At 39.2% G+C, this 24806-nt stretch overlaps 2 protein-coding genes across 9 annotated transcripts in view; one reads left to right on the forward strand and one right to left on the reverse strand.

Annotated features, from left to right (window-relative positions):
* Window positions 1-1141: 1141 nt before the first annotated feature.
* Window positions 1142-10646, reverse strand: LOC131219562 (cytoplasmic tRNA 2-thiolation protein 2). Of its 2 annotated transcripts, none has more exons than XM_058214771.1 (7): window positions 9971-10646; window positions 4659-5007; window positions 4484-4570; window positions 3220-3341; window positions 3059-3137; window positions 1600-1997; window positions 1142-1471 (listed from the first exon to the last, which is right to left on the reverse strand). In XM_058214771.1, the coding sequence occupies exons 1-7, from the start codon at window positions 10459-10461 to the stop codon at window positions 1408-1410; spliced, it is 1590 nt and encodes a 529-aa protein (XP_058070754.1). In that variant the 5' UTR covers window positions 10462-10646; the 3' UTR covers window positions 1142-1407. The 2 variants fall into 2 exon arrangements, with proteins under 2 accessions (XP_058070754.1, XP_058070755.1); XM_058214772.1 differs by having other exon boundaries at window positions 1142-1456; window positions 9971-10642.
* Window positions 10647-15313: 4667 nt separating this feature from the next.
* The window catches only part of LOC131219563 (protein ENHANCED DOWNY MILDEW 2-like), a 39040-nt gene continuing 29547 nt past the window's right edge, over window positions 15314-24806 (forward strand). For 6 of the 7 annotated variants that reach the window (XM_058214773.1, XM_058214775.1, XM_058214776.1 and 3 more), the window contains exons 1-5: window positions 15314-15453; window positions 16766-17257; window positions 17345-17441; window positions 23278-23328; window positions 23455-23618. In XM_058214773.1, the coding sequence (XP_058070756.1) occupies window positions 16848-17257; window positions 17345-17441; window positions 23278-23328; window positions 23455-23618 (722 nt within the window). In that variant the 5' untranslated portion in view covers window positions 15314-15453; window positions 16766-16847. The remainder of the gene's footprint in view (window positions 15454-16765; window positions 17258-17344; window positions 17442-23277; window positions 23329-23454; window positions 23619-24806) is intronic. The other variant, XM_058214774.1, reaches the window with a different exon arrangement.

Genomic DNA, 24806 nt, shown 5'->3' on the forward strand with positions numbered 1-24806 from the left:
TCTGGCACTTAAAAATTGTACACGTGGCATAAAATAACATAAATGAAACAAACTAAACTGCAAAACTTATTGTATCTAAGTCATAGTCGATGAAATTGTTCTGTTCTTCTTCTTCTTCTTTTTTCTTTTTTTTTTCCAAACACAGTTATGATGGACAAAATCAGTCGAAACTTCTATGGATCCAAATTATAAGCCAGCCAAAAATCAAGGAAACTTGATTGGTGATCCAGGAAGATATCGTCATCTTTTTTTTTAAATGTTCTATTTGACAATCACTTGACCAAACATCACTTTCCCTGTGACTATGGTTGGTTAGTTCATCTTTGAATTGTGGAATTTTCAAAGATATACAAAGATAACTTTGAAAGGAGCTTCTAATTGTGGAATTTTGTACAAAAACAATGGCCATCTTCGAATTATACATTATTAAGACGCTGACTTAGCTGGTTCTCCGTTTCGCAGGCGATTTAATACAAATTATTGCATCTTTGTGGGAGGTAACTTAGTTACCTAGTGAAGTATGAAGCAAGTGTGGTAACTCAATCAAGCATGAGAGTCCATGGCAATGGCTCATACTGCAAGTGAGCTTATTTTGTTAGAAACAATGACGAATGAGTTGGGGCTTAGGGTTAAGGGATCCATTAGGCAACATTGTGATAATCGACCTACTTCTCACATTGCCAATAATACAATTTATCATAAAAGAAGCAAGCATTAGTCGATTGTCACTTGTTTAGAGAAAAAGTTGATGGCAATGAAATACGCATGCTTATTGTCAGATCAAAAGATCAATGGACCAATATGCTTACTAAAACTCTTGAGTAAACTCATCTACTCATCTCTTCACCAAGTTGGGTATTCATGATATCTATGCTCCAACTCGAGGGAGTGTTGATGAACTATGATGGATGATGATGATCATGTATGGCCCACCTTGTTAGCAGACGGTGATGAGCTGTCCACATGTCTTTTTTCTTTCAGCCTTGAGTCTCTGTGGGTTGTAATTAAAGTTAGTTGTGATACTCTTTTGGTTTTTATGTGCTCACTCATCAAGTGAGTCTCTGTGGGTTGTAATTAAAGTTGGGCTCCATGAACATATTCTACTTTATCATATCATAATTTCATTCAGTTTGTTAGTGCATCCAAAAGTACCCTTAATATCTCATTTTCTGTAGTGAAAAGATCCAATCCAGGCATTTTAATCAATGAACAATAGTGTGGAACACTAACATAAGCTTCTCCTATGATCTCGATAACATTAAGTCATCCCATTATGCAAGAAATCAGAATGGTAAGAAAAGAGATTTTAAAATTAAAAAAAAAATGAGCTAGCATTTACTGATAATTATTAGTATGACATTTCAAGGCTTCAGGTTGAAAACCTGGCTACCATTAGCAGATCGAGCTTCAGCTTCCATCCTCATCTTCCGACAGTAAGCAATCTTTTATTTGTTCCCTGAAGAAAGACTCACTGCACCTCAGAACCAATAGAAGAACATATTTTTCCATCTTTTTAACAAAATTTGAAAATTCATCAAATAATTTAAATAAGAAAATTGGAAAGAAAATAATAATGATCATGCAAGTACATATAATCACCTTAGCCAACTCGGACCCGCTCCAGTTTCATCCTCAACTCTTTCAGTCATAACTTTGGGTAGGAGAGAATAGAAATGATCTAGTGATGATGGATCTTTTGGGATGATTTGAAACCAGCAGCTTGAGCAGCAATTGGCTGCAAATATCTCACCTCTTGTTTGGGAATTCCCAAGCTTGCATCCCAAATTCTGCAAGAATGATTTACTGAGGGGGCTGCCACAGATTGGGCAGAGAACATCCACTGGAATGGATTCATCAGGTTTGAAATTCTGCGATTTCTGACATCGACGGGTGGACAAATTGTCGTGGGAGTCAGTTTCAGGTATCCTGTTGAAAGAAAATGGGCTCAGCTTTTCTGCTGTTCGCAATATAGTGCGCTCTCGGGAAGGATTTTCTTCCTGCAGCAAGCTTATATTTTATCAGTTTAGGAATTTCAGCAGCAGTGACAATAGAAGTGCTAGTTGGGTGACTGTTTGTGTAAATGGAAATGGAAGTCCCTTTCGATACCAAACACAATCTGACATGAGGGACTGGTGTGTAGGCATGGGCCCCTCTTTTCAGATTGAGGCAAAATCGATAAGTGGGACCGTCAATGGGTCAGGTTCAGTTCGGGTCCTATAGCACCCATACCTGGGCTAACCAGGTTTAGGTCTTGCTGGGTCTAGGTCCAGATCTAGATCTTGGAGACCCAGACCCAGATCTTATCAGGTTCAGGTACCCATTGCATCTTTGGATCTAGTTTTTGACATGGGTGCAGGACAAGTAAGAGCATTTACATGATTGGGCCTACACAATGGATGGATTAGATCACGTGCACATGTGCCAATTGTTTTTTAGGCAATAAAAAGAATTTATCAAAAAGGCCAAAGGCCAAAGAATACAAAAGAAAAGAAAAACAAAACAAAACAACGAAGATAACACCCTACAACTCTAGCCATCTAACTGGAAAATGAGCAGCAGGTAATACATTAGCTGCATGCGCCCATTCCACTTTGACACACACCTGGTGTGTAAACAGGCTCTCTTACATGTGTGTGGCTTAGGAAACCCCATTTCTTTTACTAGAATAGTCAATGCATATTAAGTATATATAATTTTACTATTAAAACTACCTGGACCCAAATCCGACCCAAATTTAACCAGTCGATCACATGGACCTAACCTGAAAACAATCAGACCCAATTTTTAGCGAGGTCCAGAAGGTGAGACCCAAACCCGACCTGATTTCTTAGCAGGCCCAATAAATGGGACCTGACCCGTCGGGTCGGATTCATCGGGTAACCACGGGTCCATGTACCGATTGACAGCCCTATCAATTAGGACATTTATCCAATCGGGCCCAAAAATAACTGTCCAGGGTTCCAAGTCTCCTTGGGTTATAATGACAGGTTCTAATCTCCCAGACCAAATCTTCGCCAATTACTGGTAGAAAAAGGTTGCACAAAATGACATGTCATACCTGCAAGAGCTTAACGAATGATGAGACTAAACCGTTAATGCCAGAGCAATGGTCGTCAAGCAGCTCCTGGGTCTTCAAACTGCACTGCCAATGAGAACTGGCCATTCAAACAATGATGGGACTTGATGGAAAAATGAAGTATATTACAAGAGATCTTTTACCTATCAAGATTACAGAGCATGGTGAGCTCCTGTGAAAGACAGTCTCGAAGAGGTAGAACTACTGGGATTTCCCATCTCGCATCCACATATTGTATATCAGCAGGTAAAGAGTAACCTTGACCCTGAAGAGTGAGCAAAAGTAGTAATAAGAGTTCAAAAGTACTTTTTTTCTCAGAGACATTTGCATGCAGTGTGGCCCTATTGAGTCGGCTCACATAGTCATTACAGCAAACTCCAGTTGATGAATTTCACTCCAACATTGCGCTAGTTTTGTGGCATGACATCCCTGTCAAATGCTTTAACAGCCAAGTTTCATTTCATTTCTTTTCTTTTAAGAGTTATATTTTAACTGCCAAGTACTGTACCTTTAAATATTTATCTCAATGTTATATCGATTATTTTTCCCTTTAAGTCGCAGGTATTACTCATATAGGTTTTTCAGTGCCAAGACAGGCTCTCAACATTTCGATCCAAAGTAATTCTGTGAAAACAAAAACAATAATTGAGTATGGTATTTCTTCCAAAACCAGGACCCTAGGTGCAGCCGTGCAGGAACCTTCTATTCAGGTGCTGCTCCTGCATCGACTTGCGCTCTCACTCCTGTTTGCAAACACCTACATGCTTGTGCACATGTTGACATGAAGCTTCCCCACTCCCAAACCTCAATCTGCTGTGGCTTCCCTCAGCTTTCACGCAACTTAGATTGAGAATAAAGTAACACAAGCTAACTTAAAGATCGTGATTTCTTGCTTAGAGTTTGGTGGGGGCAGTTATCCCATTATCTCTCTGCAATCCAAAAGTTCAAGCAGACTGGCTAGAGGACTTGAATCACTGCACAAGTGAATAATCCTTCAACATCCTATTATCTGCACTTAGCTAGAACTGCAGTTACATGTATAGGAGGGATTGCTTTGCACATAAGCTAATGACCATCATCTGCATATAGATTTTTTATTTTTTATTTTTTTAAGAAATCTCTTCTTTATTGGAAGCAAGGCAATTCTTTTGAATCATAAGTATCCTCCCCATCGATTTTTGATATTTCATATTTTATCTGCAGCCAGTTGCTATAAACCATGTCCTTCTACTATAGATTATGGTATTAAATTTTCAGTTGTTTAGTTGCTTTGTGTTTGAATTTGTTCAACAGTGTCTGAAGATTCAGAACACATACATTATCAGGAGAAGTTTCAGTCTAACAAAGAGAAAGCAGCTTACTGATCATTTGCTTAATTAAGTCTATAACATGAAGTTGGTGAAAAACCTTCACAGTTGCTGAAATAACATGGCAAGCAATCCTTGATGAGCATGTCCCTAACACCAGTTTGCTATATCCATTTTCAAAAGCAATCTGCATCAAATAAAAACAACAGAAATTTGAGAAAACTCTAACCACCTTTCCTTGTCCAATACTATAAAATGATCAAGTAAAACAGAACCTTCTGTAAACAAAGCATACGGAGAAGCTGCAAAAGGTCTTCTTTCCCAGTGACATCATCAACAGTATGTAATAACTCATTCAATCTGCTTCTCCTTTCACTGCAATCCAGAGAACAGATGCTTTCAATGGGTGTGATATGTAACTCTTTGGCCGGGGGAGCTAAACTCGACACTAGCAATTTAATTTCTTTAATTGCTTTGTCAACTTTATGAGAGGGGGTGTCAGAAATAGCACTCTCATCAATAAAAGCAACTCCAACACCAAAGACTGGTAATGATCTGTCTCTACTTGCATCGAAATTCCTCTGTGACTTGCATTGCATCTCATGTATGAATTGTAGTGCCACCCTAGAACAAAGATGACTTTAATCAGGAAACAAATTCAAGGAAGAAAAATTATAAAATGATTATAGCTTAAAGATGCTCAGAAACAGGCCTTGAATTCAGTGAAACCACCAATCGATAATCAAAGTTAAGAGACAATAGTTGTTATTAAGAAATATTGATGTACTTTCTCCAAGGTTATTCTTGTAATTTTGATGTACTATGAAGTATCCTTGTCTTTCACATAGGCTTGTGAGGATTAGGATCTCTCTAGATAAGCTTGAGAAGATTTCAAGAATCTTTCTAGATAGATTTGAGAAGCCTATGAATAAAATTTCCTTATATTCATTCTTATTAATTCAATACCAAAAACAACACGTGTACTTCAAGATTCTTTTCATGGTATCTCTACTTCATTCATGCAGCCCACCAATCCAATCCCCTCCATCCTCTAGAAGTCACAATCTGTCAATCTCCGATCATGGAACCTACTAGTACCATCCCGGCGGTTTTTTCTTTCTTTCTTTTTCTGCTTAGCTTTTCTTCTAAACATCTTCCCTCCATCTCTTTTTTACGCAATCATTTTCTTTCCATTTAAAAGCTCAATTTCCTCCATTATAACCAAATTCATATCCTTATCTTATAAGCTTCATTTGCAATGCCGATGCCTCTCAAGTTGATAACTCAAGTTATCCAAGGCTTTCAAGCCATCTAAGGCTAAAGATAATAATCCACAAAAGTGAGACTTTGGGTGTTAAATTGGGTTCCAATGAAGTCGTGTGACACAGAAGTGTTTGTGTGCAAGTTAGAGGCCTTCATTCTTCTTACCTTGGCCTCCCAGTGCTGATAAGCCTATGCAACATCCGTGGGATAGGGTTATTGAGAGGTTTGAGAGGAAGCTCTCTAACTGGAAGGGCAGATATTTGTCCCTATGCAGGAGAATTACCTTAACAACATGCCTCTACTCTTGATGTCACTATTTTGGTGTCCAACAAGTGTCATTCACCGATTGGAAAAGATTCACAAGGACTACTTGTGGAGCGGTTTGGATGAGCAAACAGAAATTCTACCTCATGGATTGGAACAAAGTGCGCGTGCAAACCAGCTAGCAAAGGTGGAGTTAGTATTAGAGATTGAAAACAATGAACTTCGTGCTTTTCAGCAAGTGGTTGTGGAGGTTTGGGGTGGAAGAGAATAATCTATAGAAACGAGTTGTCACCAATGAGTACGGGCTTACTGAGGGTGGTTGGTTCTCGATGGCTACCTCTCAATATAGAGCATTGAGTGCTTGGAAAGCAATCTTATCCAAGATCTCTTCAGGAAGGAAACTATTTTCAGGGTGGGCAATGGTGCTTGCATTCAGTTTTGGGAGGATTTTTGTTGTACAGAACAGCATCTTCAATTTGTGTTCCATAAGCAGGCCAGTATTGCATTTGAGAGAAATGTGCTTCATCCCTCAATGCTTTTCCATTCTAGGAGACAATGAAGTTTATTCTCCTCCATGTCACAAGAATTTTCACAAGAAGGTGGGGATTTGGTGAATCTCCTGAAATTCTCCATCAATGTGCTCTAGATAGCTTGTGAAGGATGATTGGGGTGGAGATTAGAGAGATCAGGTTGCTTCTCCACCAAATCCTTCTACCTAGCTTTGCAATTTTCCTCCCAAGAGAATTTTGATGCAACGGAGCTTATTTGATCCTATAAAGGCCTGCCTAGGATCGAGGCATTTGGTTGGCTGGTGAATAAAAACAAAGTGCTTTAGTTGAGAATCTCCAAAAAGCACATGATAACTGCAAATGTTTTCTCTTCAGGATACGAAGTCGGTGAACCACCTCTTCATGACAATTGTAAATGTTGCAGCAAGGCATCTGTGCCATTCACCTGTTTTGAGATATAGACGTGAATCGTCTTCAAGAAAGCGACCTGGTTACGCACCTCTGCTGGCTTTATCATTCTTCATTCTCTTTTTCTCGTCTTTTCGTTCACAGCATTAGGTGCACTCGTTCTTTAACTGTGTTCATTTCATTTTATTATTATTACTATTATTATTATTTTGTATCTACTACTCATCATATAGTGTTCTTGCTAATTACTTTTTGGGCACTAGAATAACACAAAAGACCCGAGTCGAGTTCCCAAACCGGAGCCCCACACGATTTACCAAATCTTCAACTGTAACCCATCTTGGGTTGCATTAGGTTGGGTTGGGTCATGAGTAGGGTTGTATGGGTCCGTTTGCAACTACATTTAGTTTTAAGTGGCCTATGAATCTTCCTTCACACCACCCAAATATCAAGGCTTTACTCATGGATTGATATTATAAATAACTAACTAGTGCAAAGAGGTAGTTAGTGAAAAAGGATTTTATAATGAACAAAAATGTCTTTGCATCAGTCCATTTCATCGAATATCTCCGAAAGGATTTGATAGTGTTAGCTATGTCACAACTTCTTGGTTTATGATCATTTCTCTCATGTAACTGCTAAAAATGCTTGCCAACCTCCTAAAGTATGGAATGGTGGAGTCAGCTTTTTTGTCAAAGGAAATTATTCAGGGTCACTGCCCAGCACCAGCACCAGCACCAAACATCCTGGTAGATTTGGAAATAGAATAACTTTTAACACCAGTCCGATTCCCCGATTTGAGAATTCTATGTTTTGGATTCATTAACCTTCACATGTAGACGAAGTGTAAACCTTCACCAATGCTCAGTACTAGTGAAGGTACTCGTTGATCAGGGCCATCCATTAATATGGCCACCTCTCGGATAGGTGACTACCCAAAACATAGATTGATTGGATGATCCAAGCCATGCACAAAATAACCTACAATGGTCATTAATTGGATGGTCAAATAATGAAAAATGTAGGTGACTTTTTCTCATAGTTCTCACCATCCACGTAATGTGATTCTTGGGCTGTGAACATTCCAAGAAGTTGCCACTCTAACTAACACCTTTAGCATCGATGAAAGTTTGCACACTGCACCCATGCTGTTAAAAGGTTTACAAATCAAATCCTTTTCTTTTTTTAGAGAGATATGATATCTGTTGTTAAAAACTAATGAAATGTGCAGTAATGTGATAATTTGGAGATTTTGGTCATTTGCTGACTTCGGAAATTTGGAATATTTGGGACTTGGTGATTTTGGGATTTCAGGAAAAGATGATGAGAGATTTATTTTATTTTTTTCCTTTAGAAAATCAGATTTTGGACTCAATCTTAGAAGGAGAAAACTTAGAATTGATCAGTTTAAGTTGAGAATTTTAGGTAAGATTTAGCCAAAGATTTTCTTAGATAAAATCTTTGAAGAGAATATGATTTTGAACTTTGAAGAAGGATCTCAAATAAAGAAGAAGAAAGAAAAAAGAAACATTGACACCCTTCATGAGGGAGAAGCAAATCATATCATTTGTTTTGGTCAGATACCGCTCTAATAACAGGAAATGTGTTAGAGAAATTTGTTACAAGGATCAAACCATAGACTCAATTTTGAAACAAGCCCTGTCTAACATTGCGCCACGGGCTCAAACCCACAGTGGAGGAATCAATACGGTGACGCTATATATAGACCTCTTAAGCCACATATAGGGAGATTCTAGAAAACCTGATGGATTCTAAAGATCTTGATAAATCAGATACTTACACTTAACCTGAGGGATTCTAAAGATCTTGATAAATCAGATATTTACACTTACACCACTACAATATATTTACAATAATTCCACTATAGTATATTTAGAATCATGGGACAAAGTTATCCCCTAACTTTAGCTTGAATATCAAGTCGATAATTTTAGTTACCCATCGAAAAATGACATCAAAGGAAGCAAAATTAGTATATGGTTAGATAAATTACAAGCCAACTACCACATAAATAGTTAGTCATCCATCGAAAAATGACATCAAAGGAAGCAAAATTAGTATATGGTTAGATAAATTACAAACCAAGTTCCACATATATGGTTAGTCATCCATCGAAAAATACATCAAAGGAAGCAAAATTAGTATATGCCTGTATGGTTAGATAAATTACAAGCCAACTTCCACATATATGGTTATTCATCCATTGAAAAATGACATCAAAGGAAGCAAAATTAGTATATGGTTACCCCTCCTTTATTCGAAGGTGGACGATCACCCACCCAAGTGATGACTCTTCTTTCCTACTCTTTCTTCTTTAATATCTTTTATTATACTTTCTGTATTCTATTAATTCAAAGGTAAACGGAACTTTCCTTGTTGCAATCATTGAGGGTCGCAGCATAACAGAAGTTGACGGCCTATTAGAACTTTCAGGACCCATAAAACCGTATTGAATTTCTTGCTGAATATTTTTGACCTGTTTTGCAGAGAAATTATTGTTTATTTAAGTGGAGGGGTGTAGTGTATACGTTGCATTGAGCCGAGCAAATTTAATGCAGGGGCATTTTCACACCGGGCTAGAGCAGGGTGGCCTGTGGGATGCAGGGGCACACTCGGGGTAGGCGGCCCGTGTGAGGCGGGTGGCTCGCGTGAGGCGGTACCCATGTGATGTGGGGCCCATGAGGAGGTTCAGCCAAGGTCCTAACCCATGCGATGTGAGGCCAGGGCTATGAGATAAAGGGATTAATTCGCCATGCTCTATCAGTTTGAGCTTTTAGAGCAAGTAGTTAGTCGTCCTGCATCAAAGTGGTAACAGAGCGGGAGGTCTCGTGTTTTGCAAGAATTGTGTATTTCCTTCTATTTGAAGGACAAGCAAGTGTAGGAAGGGCTGATATAGTGAATTTGAAACCCTCTGCTGATCATCCAATCCAGAGATGAAATTGTACTTTTATTCGTTTTTTTTATAATTAAAAAAAAAAAAAACATCTTTTTTACATAAGAAGAAGATGTGTAATATTCTATTGGAATTGAAATTTTACTCAAACTCAAATGCATGAATTGATGTGTTTGGAGAGAGAGAGAGAGAGAGAGAGAGAGAGAGAGAGAGAGAGAGAGAGAGAGACCTGGATGAAGGACCTCCGGAGAAGGCAACGAGAACGGAGTCGGTGGGGGAAATCATGCTATGGGAGGTGACAGCGAGCTTGAACTTTCCAAAGATATATGAACGAAAACAGTCGAGGCAAAGGTTGCTTTCACTGTGGTAGGTAGGCAGTATGGGTAGGAGGGATTTGCAGTCCTTCTTGCACTTTGAGCAGAGAAGAAGATTGGGTTGATCTGCAGCGTTGGCGGTGTTGTTGCTGATGCAGGATCTTCTTCCTTTCTCACGCACATCTGCTTCTTCCTCGTCTACCCTGCATGAATTCGACTGGCATGCTGTATTCGCGCACGCCATCTTCCCTCTCTCCCGCGTCTCTTTCCTCGTCTCTCCCTCTCTTTCCTCCTCTCTCTCTCTCCAGATGCTTGGCTCGGTCTTAGGTATGGCTCGGACCAGGTGGCTAGTAGTCGGTGCTTCGTGGCCCAACCGTGACGTATGTCTTTTATCCACACCGTCCATTCATTTTTCCATATAATTTCAGGGTTGATGCAAAAATTGTGGCTTATCTACATATCAGGTGTACCACATCACATGAAACAGTAGTGATTGAATGTCCACCATTAAAAACCTATTTGAGCCCACTATAATATTTATTTGACATCCAACCTGTTGGTTAGTTCATACTTACCCGGATGTAGGGAAAAAACAAATATCATATTGATCCAAAATTTTTATACCCTTGATAAATTTTTAATGGCGAGCATTTTATCAATAATATTTCCTGTTTTGTGGTCCACTTGAAATTTAGATTTACCTCAATTTTAGGCTCGTACCATTAAATGAACTGAAAAAATGGATGGATGGAGTGGATGGAATACAAACATCGTGGTGGAGCTTTTAAAGCACTGACCACTTGTCATTGGCTGTGCAATAGGTTGTTCTATCTTGTGGATCACCTCATAAGAAAATGGTGCAGACTAGGTGAGACCCGTATCCAACGAGGTGGGTGAGAATCTACTGTCATGGGAAGCGGATTGCGGACTAAGTCACTCAGTACGGTAACTGTGCTGAGTAAACTCAGTTGGCCCCTGTGTCATTCGTGCATTGTATCCACTCCGTCCATCTCTTTTAACACATAATTTTAGAGCTTTATACCGAAAATAGATTATATCAATTTTTCAAATGGACCACACTACCGGAAATTGTGTGTATTGAACATCTACCGTTTAAAAACTCTTAGGGACAACAGAGGTTTTAGATCAAGCTGATATTTGTGTTTTTCCTTCATCCAGGTCCTTTTGATCTTATGAACAAGTTGGATGACAAATAAACATCACTGGGGCCTTAGAAAATTTTCAACGGTTGAAATCAATACTTTCACTTTTTCCAGTGGTATGGCCCACTTGAGCTTGTATGCATCAATTTTGGGTTGAACCAATAACATGATATGGAAAAACGAATAGACGGCATGGATAAACCACATGCATTCACAGTAAGCCCTACCGAGTTTACTCAGTACGAGCAATCCGATTTCACTGTCATGTATGTGATTACATCCATGATGCCCATCGTATTTAAAGCTCATCGTAGGACACGATGCACAGTAAAAAGAAGAAGCAACAAGTGTATCCAAATCTCATATGGGCAAATAGTGGTGAGTGATTATTAAAAACTTCTTATGGGCCACAGAAGCTTTGGATTAATATTATATTTGTGTGGTTTCTTCATTTAAGTGTTTCTCACCTCGTAAAAAGGTTGGATGGCAAAAAATTATTCCCGTGCAATCTACAAATATTTTAATGGTGGGAATTCAATCATGACTATATTCCCATGGTGTGGTCCACCTAAGATTTGAGTTAGCTTCATTTTTTGGATCATGCCATTGAACAAGCTTTCAAAATGGTTGGACAGTGCAGATTTAATGTATATAAATCACTATGAACCCCACGATCAGGATTACACACTTCAGCAAATTAGATGACAGATAAACATTACAATGGGTTCCAAAGAGCAGGTTAAGGAGTGGATCCCAAGGTGGGTGAGACCCTGGCTTCGAGGCCCACTGTGATGTATGTACCTACATCCACGCTATCCATCCATGCTAAAAGCTTACCATAAGATACGATTTAAAATTTGAGAGTATACAAATCTAAAATGAGCCCTTGCACATGAAACAGTGGTAGTTGACTTCTTTTGAGCCACAGGAGCTTTGTGTGTTCCTTTCATCTAGGTAGTCGTGACCTTGTCAACATGTTGGATGGTAAATGAATATTTAGGAGGATTCATGAAGTTTTTAATGGTGGAAATACAATCATGATTATCTACTGTGATGTGATTCACCTAAGATTTTGGTCATCTTCATTTTTAGGATCATGCCTTGAAATAAGCTATAAATATAGTACGATGGTGCCAATTTAAGACACATATACCAATGTGAGCCCTACAATGAAAGGTCTCACCTACCTTGGGTCCACCAAGCTGCTCCCCAAATTAGGTGCAACCCTTACCATGGCCCACCTTGATGTATTTATTTTATATCCACATTGTTAGACCATTTTCCCAAATCTCAAGTGGACCATACTATAAGGAATATTCGTCACAAATGTGTTGCCAATAAAAACTTCTCAGGACTCACCTAATGTTTATGTAATATTTATTTGCCATCCGACCCATTCATAAGGCCACGTAATTTTGAATGATTGGAAAGAATAAATACCATACTTTGAACATTAGCTTTAAGAGACAATATGCTATTGAATTATTTACTGCTCTATTTGTGCTCGATACGCATGAATTAAAAATGATACACGCTGACTTAGATTAATAAAGTAAATTATTGGAACCAATGGACTTGAAGTTACGGTCCAAAACTGAAACTGATTGAATAATCTTAATTTGTGATTCTTAGACACTTATAAGGCCATTGGATATTTAATTACTAACCATCCAATAAATGTCCAGTTATTCGATAATCAGATATTAAATAAATACTATTTATAGTTAGAGATACATATGTACTAATAAACATGATTGGGCCTTTTTGAGTGATTTGTAAGAGCTTTGGTATATCATCGATCACAGTCGGCCAGAGAATCGAAGTTTCTTAAAGCTTCATGCGCTTTTAACCTTTCGCAGAAAAAATGATCATTGTAGACGCTTACCTATTATTTATTTTTTTCTCAACAGCCTAAAACTTATCTTACCAAATTAGACTTTTTAGGTAGTCCCTACGTGAGAGGTCTAAGTTAGTAAGATAAGTTTTGGTTGGTTCCTTAAAGGAAGGAAGAAAAAAGGTGGCGTCTACAGTAAAAAAAGTTCCCTCCAATTTCGCAGCGAATAACACGAGAAGGTTTGCTACGGTACTGTCCGACGTATTGTTCTACGATACTACGGAACTATGGCTATTACACCTGGAATCATCCAAACCGTTCATATAATGGAACACAGTGTGGATGATTTAGGAAAGAGAAAAACCCTCACATTTTATTATCTTCACCCTTTGATCGTTTAATTATTTTCCTCCTTTGGTAGATATCGAGGTGTATGATACCGCCATCTTAAAAACTTTTGATAAAGGCATTGGGTTATGTTTATCTTGTCATATCAACGGCTTGGATCATCAAACGTTACCCAGATCCAACGGCTACAGTCCCGAGGTATCCTATAACAATACACTGGGACGTATGGTAGCAAACCTCTAATAAGTAGAAACGCTTCATTAATTTCCATGGAGAAATTATTCGTGGCTCGCATCTTTCAATGTTATACACGAGTTCTTAGTTCCGTTAGGTGGGTCCACATAGATGTCAGCGACAAATCCACTCCGTTCATCTGTTTTGAAAAGGCCACGATAGTATGTGAATTAAAAAACAGGCATATCCAAATGTAAGATGGGCCACACCAACAAAATAGTGGGAACAACAACGTCCACTGCTCAAACCTTCCTAGAGCTGACCATGATGTTCATATGCAATCTAAACCGTTCGTAGAATTATTACGACTCATATAAACTTAAGAAAAAAATATTATCCTATTCAAAACTTCCATCACCGTCAGGTATTCAGTCCCCACTGCTTCGTGTGATATGGCCCATCTGATTATTGTAGCTTCCTGATTTTTATAATCCTATATTATTTTGGTCTTTCAAAACAGATGAACGGAGTGGATTTTTCACGTACATCTAAAGGGCCCCACACAGCCCGGGTCACATGCAATCCGCTGGGGACAGCCCGTGAATTTCGGAAGCGGATTGTGTGGCCTCGGTAGTAACGTCACATAGTTCTGTGGGCCCTGCCATGATTTATGTGTTATATCCACACCGTCCATTTGGTTTTAGAGATCATTTTAGAGAACAAGAAAAAAAAACTACGGAGATCCGAATCTCAATTGTACTACCATAGAAAGTAGTGGGTACCATGCCCGTTGAAACCTTCCTAAGGCCCGCCATGATGTATATTTTCCATTCAACCTGTTAATAAGTCATTCATACCAGGAAATGGGGAAAACAAAAATATCAGCTTGATGCAAAACTTGTGTGGTCCCAAATTAGTTTTCAATGTAGGTGTTCAATCCACACTAGTTTCTGTGGTGTGGTCCACTTGAGGTTTCGATCTGACTCATTTTTAGAATCCTGGATTAAAACCATATTTAAAAATGTATGGGCGGTGTGGATATAAAAGGGACATCATAGTGGCCCCCCAGAACTCTGCCACGTCACCGAGGCGGATGGTGTGTGGCACACCATGCTTTAGTGAATTTCACCTGTAATCACCTAATGTGCCGGTCGTACAGAACATCCTGTCCATCCAAAATGTGGTCTGCACGATAAAGATCACATAGAACGATAATGGCCCGCTCATCAGGTGTGCCACACCGTGAAAAACACTGGACAACCGATGCTCTAGGTCATCATGAGTCTGGCCAATGCGATGATCGGATTCGTCCTTTTTTAAAAATCTGGGTGAATTTATGATCTTTCCATACTTGAACGGCTCAGATCTCATAGAAAGTGAAAATCAAATGGGAAAGAATGAGTTTTATATGAAAGTTCCAGTGCACCGACTTTGTGTGAGAACACATCTTATGTGCGTAGACTCTGTGTTAGTCAGCACCATTTTGAAAATAGTGGTGACTGATCCCCCTAGCCCACGCATCTTCATGCAACTATCCAGACCATCCAAACTGGGGGTCCAATCTTTGATGGATCGTATCTCCAAGATCACATTGATCAAGAAATCTAACCATCCATTCAATTCAAAAAGAAAAAAAAAAGATTTTTCTCATTATCTTATCACTGAAATTTTCGGTCATGCTCCATCAACAGATGAATAAAGAGTTTTGGACGGTCTAGATTACAGTAAAGCCACTCAATGTGCATCGTTGTAGAGTCACCACCATGTTAAAAATGGTGCTGAACTAACACAAGAGTCTCTCGGATCTCCATTTGTTCCCTCCGTCCTCTGAAGAAGCTGCCGCTGAATCGACGATTCTACAACGCCGATTTTTCGTCGGGTAAGAAAATAAAATACGCTGTTTTCCCTTTCTCTCTTTCCATCACTTAATTCGATTTCAGGCTTTTCTTTTGAAGAATTCAAGAAATTCAGATTGAAATGGTTAGGGTTTCTCCTCCTTTTTTTTTTTCTTCCCCCTAATTCCTTTAATTTTTTCTGGTAATACTTTCATTTTATGGTTATTATTCGCTTCTCTTTTATATGAAAGATTAGGCTAGTATAAAATTCAATTAATTTCTTGGAAATTTCAGCTCTTTCATAGAAATCATCATCATTATTTTTTTAATAATAAATATGGTTGAAAAAATGGTGTTTTCATGTAGAGAAAGGAGCCTGCTACAGGGAGTTCGGTACGGTCATGTTTTCATCATCTCAGAATCTTTTGTTTCCACTTTGCCCCTGAACATATCACAAATTCTCAAGGGAAGAATGCTTGTAGGAAAGATTAGGTTTTGATCATTTTCAATTAATTTTTCGGAATTTCAACTCTCTTTTGGAGCAAATAATTTCTTTAAAAATAAAAATAAAAATTGAATTTGGTTTAAACTTGGTGTTTTTATTTACAGATGATGAGCAGTAATTGCCTACAACACCTGTTTTACGCGCTAATGACCAAGCTCGGTGGGGCCCACCACTCTGTATATGTAAAATCCACTGTGTCTATCAGGTGGGAGCCATTAGTTGGACAGTACATACATAAGATAGGCCTGACTATAAGCTGATATGGCCCACATCATTGGAGACAATGTAAAAATGCTCCCGAAACTGCTAAGTTCACATGGTGTAGCCCGCCCGACTTTTGTATCAGGTTGATTTTTGTATCTTTTTGGCATCTTGGTGAGTCACACCTGATTAACGTGTTTGATGGATGATACGCACCATGGTGGCCCCACCACAAAAGCTATAGTTGGCATCTCATTCTCAACCTATCTGAGCTGTGGGTTTAGCTGATTTTTGGCCTTAGGGCCTAATATTGAGGATAGAACCTGATAGACGGAATGGATTTTACATATACAACATGGTGGGCCCCACAGAGATGGGTTTTTACACGCTGTAAAACAGGCGTTGTAGAGGATTCAAGTGCATAAATGATCACCTATACAGGATGGTACGATCCATGTTTTTGGGACGTCAGAATATTTTTTATTGTTTCCCTCTTGTCTGTCAAGGCAAAAGGAATCAGGTTTTGAACTTTGTTGATTATGGAATTTCAGCTCTTTCAGAGTAAATATGTTCTTTTCTTTTATTCTTTTAAAAATCAGAATATGATTTGATTTATTTGATAACTGACTTCTTCACAATTTTCTTATTAGGTGGTGGGGTAAGAAGTAAGAGCCAAAATGAATACAATATAGAAATTGGCTGGTCTTTTTGTGCCTCTGCTTTGTATAAGGTATGGAATCTTCAGATGATGAGGGAGTGGGTATCCCAGAAGCGGTCACGAATTATCACTTTGTAGATGATAAGGATGAACTCATTCCATTTTCTGTTTTACCAATTCAATGGGGTGAGGATGAGAGCCCGGAATCCACGGAAAAGCAGGTCTTCTTGCATGGGACGGCTGATGATGGTCTTCAGAAAATCTACAAACAGGTCACTGCTTGGAAGCTGGATCTGTCAGAGGAGCAGCCCGAGGTGTCGGTGCTCTCCAAGGAGAATAGTTGGATAAAACTTCAGAAACCAAGGAAGAGCTTTGATGATACAATCAGGACGATCTTAATCACCATTCATTGCCTTCATTTTGCAAGGGTGAATCTGGAAGCCTCAGAAAAGGCTCTCTGGGACCACTTGCGGAAAGTTTTTAGGTTTGACAACCATCATTATTAATTGAATTTCTCAAAATTTTTATGCTACTGAGCAGTAGGTCTCACTGACTTTGAATAAAATTGCAGCTTATATGAAATCAGACCATCTGAAAACGATCTTTTTGATCATGTGCCTTTGATTAGAGACATGGTTAAGAGAGATGAAGAGCTAGCGAAATCCAAGGTTTGTATAGCCCTTTTTCTCCTTAACAGTTTCGTGACTATGAAAGTGGCAAATACTGTCTTCTTATTCTTATGTCTTACTCTACATGCCATAAATGGTAGGTTTGTTCGAAATAATAACTTCTGTGGACACATTCTTAACCATGTTTTTAATATAAATTGATTATAGTGATCATATCAAAACAGGACCAGCAATCATGATCTAAATACTGGTAGTATAGGACCATGCCTCCAATTTGTCTCTTATTCTCAAACCTTTAACAATTCCTTGTAAAACTCAAGCAAATGCTTTCCTAGCTGAGCATAGGAATTAGGGCGTAATAATCTGGAAGAATCTCGTCCTGTCATTACGATCGAGGAATCTGCAAATGAACCAAAGAACTGTGATTGAAATTGGATCTGATGTTTGCTACTTGAACGAGGAACTAAAGAAACACCAGTCTTCAAATTGTTATAGACATCTCTGTCAATTTGGAGCTAAAATGTGGAACCCGCCAACACTATTCTTTAGATGTACCTTCAAGCTTATTGTTTTTCTTAAATTGTAAAATATTATGTTTTGTATAGTTTTTCTTTAGCTCAATATACTCTTGTATATTGGGGAGAAGCATGTCTCACTGCAATTGCACCTTGTTGGTAGTGCTTGCACTTGCTGGTCCCTTGTCAGATGAAAGGGGACATGCCCGGTAGACAATTGCGTCTCAAAATTTTGCCAAGCTAATGTGAGGATGAATCTTGTTTAAGATCTTAATCAAAATAGTACGTTCCTTGGAAGTGACATGCCACAATTTGTAATCTTGCTTGTGGTGGTAAGTGAGCCAGTTTGTGCCAGGGCACTCCTTTGGAAGTGATGTGCCATAATTTACATGTCTGGTTGCCGTCGAAAGTGCAAGGGTGTGTTCTTCCATAAGTGATCCGTTGCAACAAATCTTGGTTGCTGTGGAAAGTAGGCAAGGTTCCCGTGGTCGGAGGGGTGCGGAACCAAGTCCATGCGGGGCAATTCACTTGCCACTTGAAATGTGGGAACTGTGTCAGATAGGAGTGGAGTTGGCTGAACAATCAGAGGATGGCTAGTTTAGCATTTTTACAAGAGACAATGGAAAAGAGCAAAAGCCAAAGAGATTATAGATGGCTACAAATGGTTGTATATGGAAAAGGATAATGCTAAAATGGGGTAGGGATACCCTTAGATAAAGATTGGATGATACAATAGTGGACGTTAAGAGAATGGTGATAGGCTTGTGTCAATCAAATTGATTTTGAGCAAGGAGAATTAATATTGTTGGTGTCTAATAGAACAAGAAGTAGTAAATAACAGTTTTGGGAAGCATTGGATGAGCTCATGTGACTCGCTGTCTCCTTTTCTCTTCCTCATAGTTGGGGAGGCTTTATCCAGAATGCTAATCAAAGGCTAAGAAGAACGTATTTTAAACGGTATCAGAATAAATGGCATGGATACTCTAATTTCTCATATTCAGGTTGTGGATGATACGTTGCTATTCAGTGATCAACCTGCAAACTACGATCCGCTGCTTGAGGCAGTCTCCGGTTTGAGAGTTAATATATCTAAATCCAAGATGTATGGGGTAAATATGGAGGAAGAAGACATCAAGAAATATGCTAAACTTTTTGACTGCTATATAGGCCGCTTCCCGACCTCCTTTGTTGGTCTCCCATTGTGCATTAGAAAGCCCCCTATATCTCTATGGGATAAGGTCATAGACAAGTTTGAGAAGTATCTTGCTAGATGGAAATGCAGATATTTATCTCTCGAGGGGCGTCTTACTCTCATAAAGGCGGCTTTATCGAATCTCCCATTGTACTTCATGTCTCTATTTAGGTGCCCGGCTTCTGTTCTGGCTATCCTAGATAAATCTAGACGCAACTAAGGTATCTTGTATCGGTATCGGTTGGCGTAACAGTGCCCTCCGATACGGATACGGATACAGGGGGCGTAACGTAGATACGGGGGCGTAATGGCGCAATATATATATATTTTTTTTGTTGCCAAAAAAATATGAAAAAATATGGATTAAATTCGGAATATTCTAAGCATTCCAAATATGCAGTCATTTATAAATTGGAACACGTTTATGGTGGTGTAACGGTCCACTCTCTGGTGAGAAGTTGTATTAGACTGTCTGATGAATTTATGAACCAGATAACCTGAATTTGACAACAAAATTCATATATTTAATTTTCTAAATATATAATTTATATACTTAACAATTTGATATCATTTCTCCTAATAGTTTTTTTAAAAAATGAAATTAAATTCAGGTAGATGGCGTTGCCAATTTGGGGCTGACTTGGAGGACCAATCCATGCCCCAAATCAGCCTCAAATTCATGTAATTTATTTGCATTATCCCACTTATGAATTGGTGGACATTTATTGGATAGTGAATCATGAAAAAAATCAAAAGGCCCTATTTTAAAAAATAAGCGTCCACAAATTAACAACTAAAACTATTCAAACAATTTGTTTTTGGCATTGTGAGTTAGCAATTATAGTTCATAATTTAATTGGTAAAATTTAAGTTAATATATGTCTTGTGTACAATTTTTTAAGGGCCCGGATTAGGCGGGACTCAGATTGTGAAGTGTAGCACATGAGTGTCAAAGTTTTTTGGGCCCCACCATGATGAATGTGTTATATCCACACCGTCCATCCATTTTGCCAAATAATTTTAGGGCATAAGCCCAAAAATGAGGCAGATCCAAAGCTTAGGTGGACATTTATTCGACAGTGAAAAATGAAAAATATCAAATGGTCTTATTTCAAAAAACAATTGGAAAAAAAAAGGTAAATCCAGATCTCAGGTGGACCACTAGTGGGCCAGGTGGGCCACCTCGATGTATTTGTATATCAATGCCATCAATTTGTTTTGCCAACTCATTTTAAGGCATGATCCAAAAATTCAGGTAAATCTAAATCTTTGGTGGACCACCAGTGAGTATTCCTTTAAAAGTGGGGCCTACCTCAATGCATTTGTTGTATATCCATGTGGGCCATCCTTTTTGCCAACTTATTTTAGGGCCTGGTTCAAAAAATGAGGTTGATCCAAATCTTAGGTGAACCACAAAATAAGGATTTAATTCCCACCATTAAATTTCTTAAGATATTTTTTAAATTTTTTGATCAAGCTATTATTTGTGTTATCCCTTCATCAAGGTCAAAGTTTATGTGACCTTATCAACAGGTTCGATGGAAAATAAACATTATAGTGGACGACATGGATATACTACACATAAATTAAGGCTGGCCCATGTAACAAAACTGTGGGGTCCTTACTCTTACTCCGGTGGTAGACTCTCAGGAGTTTCAACACCTGGTTGAGGGTTCGAGTGCCCATAGGTGGTGAAATTCCACTACGGCGTGAGTGTGTGGTGGTGTGTGTGCGTGTGTAAAAAAAAAAAACTGTGCAAGTGCACTGTTCAACGTGCACTGCAGAACACGTTAAAAAACAAATTTAAAGTGCGTGGCTGTTCCACTCCGTTTTCGATACTGAAATGAAAAAGAAGAGAGAGGGAAGCCGAAAAGAAAGAGGGAAAGAAGAGAGAGAGAGAGAGAGAGAGAGAGAGAGAGAGAGAGAGAGAGAGAGAGAGAAGAAGAAGAAGAAGAAGAAGAAGAAGAATCAGAATCAGAATCAGAATCAGAATCAGAGACTGGAACTACCTTTAGGGCATTGGCTATCCAACTGTAGTTGACGAGCAACATTTTGGTATTATCCTTCAAGACATCTAGACTTTTCTAGATTATTGGATTCCCAAGCTATTGATCTTGAAAGGCCGTTGTTGAAGTGAAAGCAACAGTTGGTTCACTTGGTAGGGACAAGGCCTTGGGGCTGGATGTTTTTCTGATGGCCTTCTTTCAGGTTTTCTGGAATGAAGTGAAGAATTACGTTTTTGGCTTTGCTAAGGAATTCTTCGAGAGGGGGAGGCTGTTGAGGGAGTTGGGGGTTGCCTTTATTGTGATTATTCCAGAAGTTGAAGGTGTAGGAAATTTGAAAGACTTTAGGTTGATTAGTCTCTTGGGGGGTCCGTATAAGATCCTTGCTTCTAGATTTCAAGATGTTCTGGTTTCTATCATTTCAGATAACCAAAGTGCTTTTGTGGCCGAAAGATAGATGTTGGACCGCGTTGCTTGCTCATAAACGTGCTGATTCTAAATTCAAAGATGACAAGGCCGGGGTGGTTTGCAAGCTTGACATAGAGAAGGCTTATGATCATGTCGATTGGGACTTCTTGATTATATGTTGGGTCGGTTAGGATGTGGCTGGAATTTGAGATCTTGGATTCAGGAATGTATTGGGTCTGGCCTCATTTATTTATTTATTTATTTTAAATCATTGTCAATGGATCCCCAAAAGGATATTTCATGGCCTCAAGAGGGTTACATCAGGGTTATCCCCTATCCCCCTTTTTGTATGTGGTGGTTGTCAAGGCTCTTGGTAAAGTACTTTTAAAAGTTCAGGAAGTGGGACTAATCCGGGGCTTCAAGATGGCAAGGATAGGTCCAATGATAATCCCATCTTCAGTTTGTGGACACCACCATCTTGTCTTGCGAGGCAGATGATGCTATGGCTGACAAATTGCGGAAAATCATTACATGCTTTGAAGTTGTCTCAGGCTTGAAGGTGAATTCCTTGAAATGCAAAATGCTTTGTGTTCATATGTCCGGGGAGGAGGTTCATCGGTATGTAAGTCGTTTGGTTGTGGAGTGGGATCTTTATCTTCTTTTTATCTTGGGCTGTCTCTGTGCATAGAAAAGCTAGTGAGACACCTTTGGGACAAAGTTGTTAAAAGAATTGAAAGGAAGCTCTTTTATTGGAAGAGTCAACATTTGTCCTTGGGAGGCTGCTTAACCTTGATTAAAGCGGTCTTTTCCAATATGTCTGTCTACTTTATGTCATTGAAATGCCCTCGGTTAGTGTTTGTGAAGCTCGAAAAGCTCAGGCGCGATTTTCTTTGGGGCAGCGCAGAGTCGGGGGAAAAAAAATCGTCTTTTGAGTGGGAGGAAGTGTGCATGCCTCTTTCTGAAGCGGGTGGTTTGCCGAATCTGGATCATATGAATCAAGCTTTATTGGGAAAGTGGTTGTGGTGGTTTGCCACGGAGGACGGTAGCTGTGGCTGGGAAGTATGGTACTGGTCCAGGTGGATGGTGGATTAAAGACTCATCGCGCCATAGAGCTTCGAGTTTATGGAAAGTGATTTTCTTGATAGCTCTGAAGCAAAGAAGTCGTGTCCTTTGCAGTGGGGGATGGTAGTCGTATTTGCTTCTGGGAGGATCCATGGCTTGGTGATTGCTTGCTCAAGGAGGATTTTCCCAGTTTAGCCCTCTTAGTGCCATGCAAAAATATTTCAGTTGCTCCCTGTTTTTCCAGATTTGGAGAGGTGGTGGTTTGGGCAGCTTCCTGTTGTAGTGGTCTTCCAGATGAGGAAGTGGTGGTGTTCATTAGTTTTCTGGAGAGGTTGAAGAGTGTTTCGATGGTGGAGTTGATGGAGGGTTCGGTGGTTTGGAAGGGTCATAGTTCGGGGAGGTTCTTTGTCCAGTCCTTTTACAGGCTTCTCATCATATCCTGGTTAACAATTCTACTTGCTACTGTACTTCCTTTTACAGGCTTCTCATCATTTCCTGGTAAACAATTCTACTTGCTACTGTACTTCTGTGCTGATCGTGTTACTAACATTCTTGTCATAGTTAAGAAGTCCTTTTGGCTGACTTAGCTTTAGCATACCATTACTACAGTTCATTTTCAACTTGGAACTTTTCCTGTTTCAGTGCATTTAGCCATCTGATGTATGCTTATTTTTATGACATAATCTCTTGAACAGTTTCTTCTTGCATATCTTGAGAGACCCAAGAAGAGGAAAGCATCTGATGAGGTTGGTATTGCTATATTATTCTCTTGGTTGCATGCCACTCCTATTGCTTGTCCTTCTCAAGTTGCTTGAGATCATCATTTTTTTTAAACTTCAAAAGTTGAATCCTTTACTAAAGGGGTGCTTTAGCAGGATATTCATAGTCTAGATGCAAAGAAATCTAAATTTATAGTTGACGATAATGAAGATATCGATGAGGAAATAGAGGATGCTGATGCAGACGAATCTGATGAAGAGTCAGACCTGTTTGATTCTGTTTGTGCCATTTGTGACAATGGCGGAGAACTTTTGTGGTATGCTTTTTTATCTCTTAGTTTTTTGCTTTCATCATCCCTTCATTCTGTGTGGCTTGTTTCTATACCAATTTTTGTCTAGAAATGTGTTATTTGTACTAGACTTTGCTAAGCGTGAATGTTCGCAAATAAAGCTCATGGAAGAAAAAGAAGAAGAGAGGAAAAGAAATCTGCTTTGAATGAGAAAGATCAAGAGGAAGGAATAAAGAAAGAAACCCTAGAAACAATCTCTAGGCTTTGATACCATGTAAAGTAGAAAAGCCTGCAAAGAAAGAAAGACCAGTAGGGTTGGAAGTCCAACCCTATTGTATTTATAGGACAAAATATGCAAATTACATAAAATACAACTAAGGGTTGGAAGTCCACAAACGTGAGTTCGATTCCCCTCCCTGGAATTATCCGATGCACGTGGTTTGCCAGTGATTGCATGCATGCGCAGGGAATAGTCTCGCTTTAAAATGAGGCGGGGACACCCTGATGTTATAAAAAAAGGGCAAAATTGGAAACATGAAAAAACCAAAGAAATAACATGAAACTAATAAGCCCAAAGGCCCACAGTCCAAGCCAGGGGCCCATGTAAGGTCCATATATGATATAACATGGAAGTCTCTTGAAACTTGGATCTCTATCTTGCAACTTGCATATCCATGTTCAATCACATTTGGATGAAACATTCACAGACAGATCTGTACATTTGGACGGGGCTGTCCAAAAAATTAAACATTGTGCTGTCTGAGGAGGGCTCGAATGCAGCTATCCAGGACAACCGTCTTAAGTGAGTGCTCTCCACTTCACTACTGCAAACTGTACTCCATCAGATTCAACCCAATGTTACATGACCTTGATTCCAGGAGAGAGCATATGTTGACATTTCAGGGCCTGCTCACGACAGGGTGTGAATCTCATGTGTGTCTGCCATGTTGGCACAAGTGCCATAGGATTGCCTCTTGAATATATGTTCCTCTGGCACAATAGCACATTCTTCAGCAAAAAGGATATCCACGAGGTGTCATCCAAATGCAAAACAACAACATCCCTGGACACCCCTGTTCACACACCCAGACACAACACATGGATGTTAACGTCCAGGTGGATATGGACATCCTTATCTCAAGAGTTGTCCATGCATGTAGCCAATGAAAATTTCCCCTTGCAATAGAAGGATATTGCTGTATCTGTAAAGATGTT

Source organism: Magnolia sinica, chromosome 11, assembly GCF_029962835.1.
Source record: "Magnolia sinica isolate HGM2019 chromosome 11, MsV1, whole genome shotgun sequence".
Taxonomy (NCBI): Eukaryota; Viridiplantae; Streptophyta; class Magnoliopsida; order Magnoliales; family Magnoliaceae; genus Magnolia; species Magnolia sinica.

Bases quoted from the DNA above. Each gene is read 5' to 3' on its own strand.
- LOC131219562 (XM_058214771.1), bottom strand. From the start codon at position 10,461: ATGGACGGTGTGGATAAAAGACATACGTCACGGTTGGGCCACGAAGCA. The intron at 3,138-3,219 runs GTAAAAGATCTC...TTGGCAGTGCAG, and splicing joins ATGCTCTGTAATCTTGATAG to TTTGAAGACCCAGGAGCTGC. The intron at 1,472-1,599 runs GTGATTATATGT...TCTGAGGTGCAG, and splicing joins GCGGGTCCGAGTTGGCTAAG to TGAGTCTTTCTTCAGGGAAC.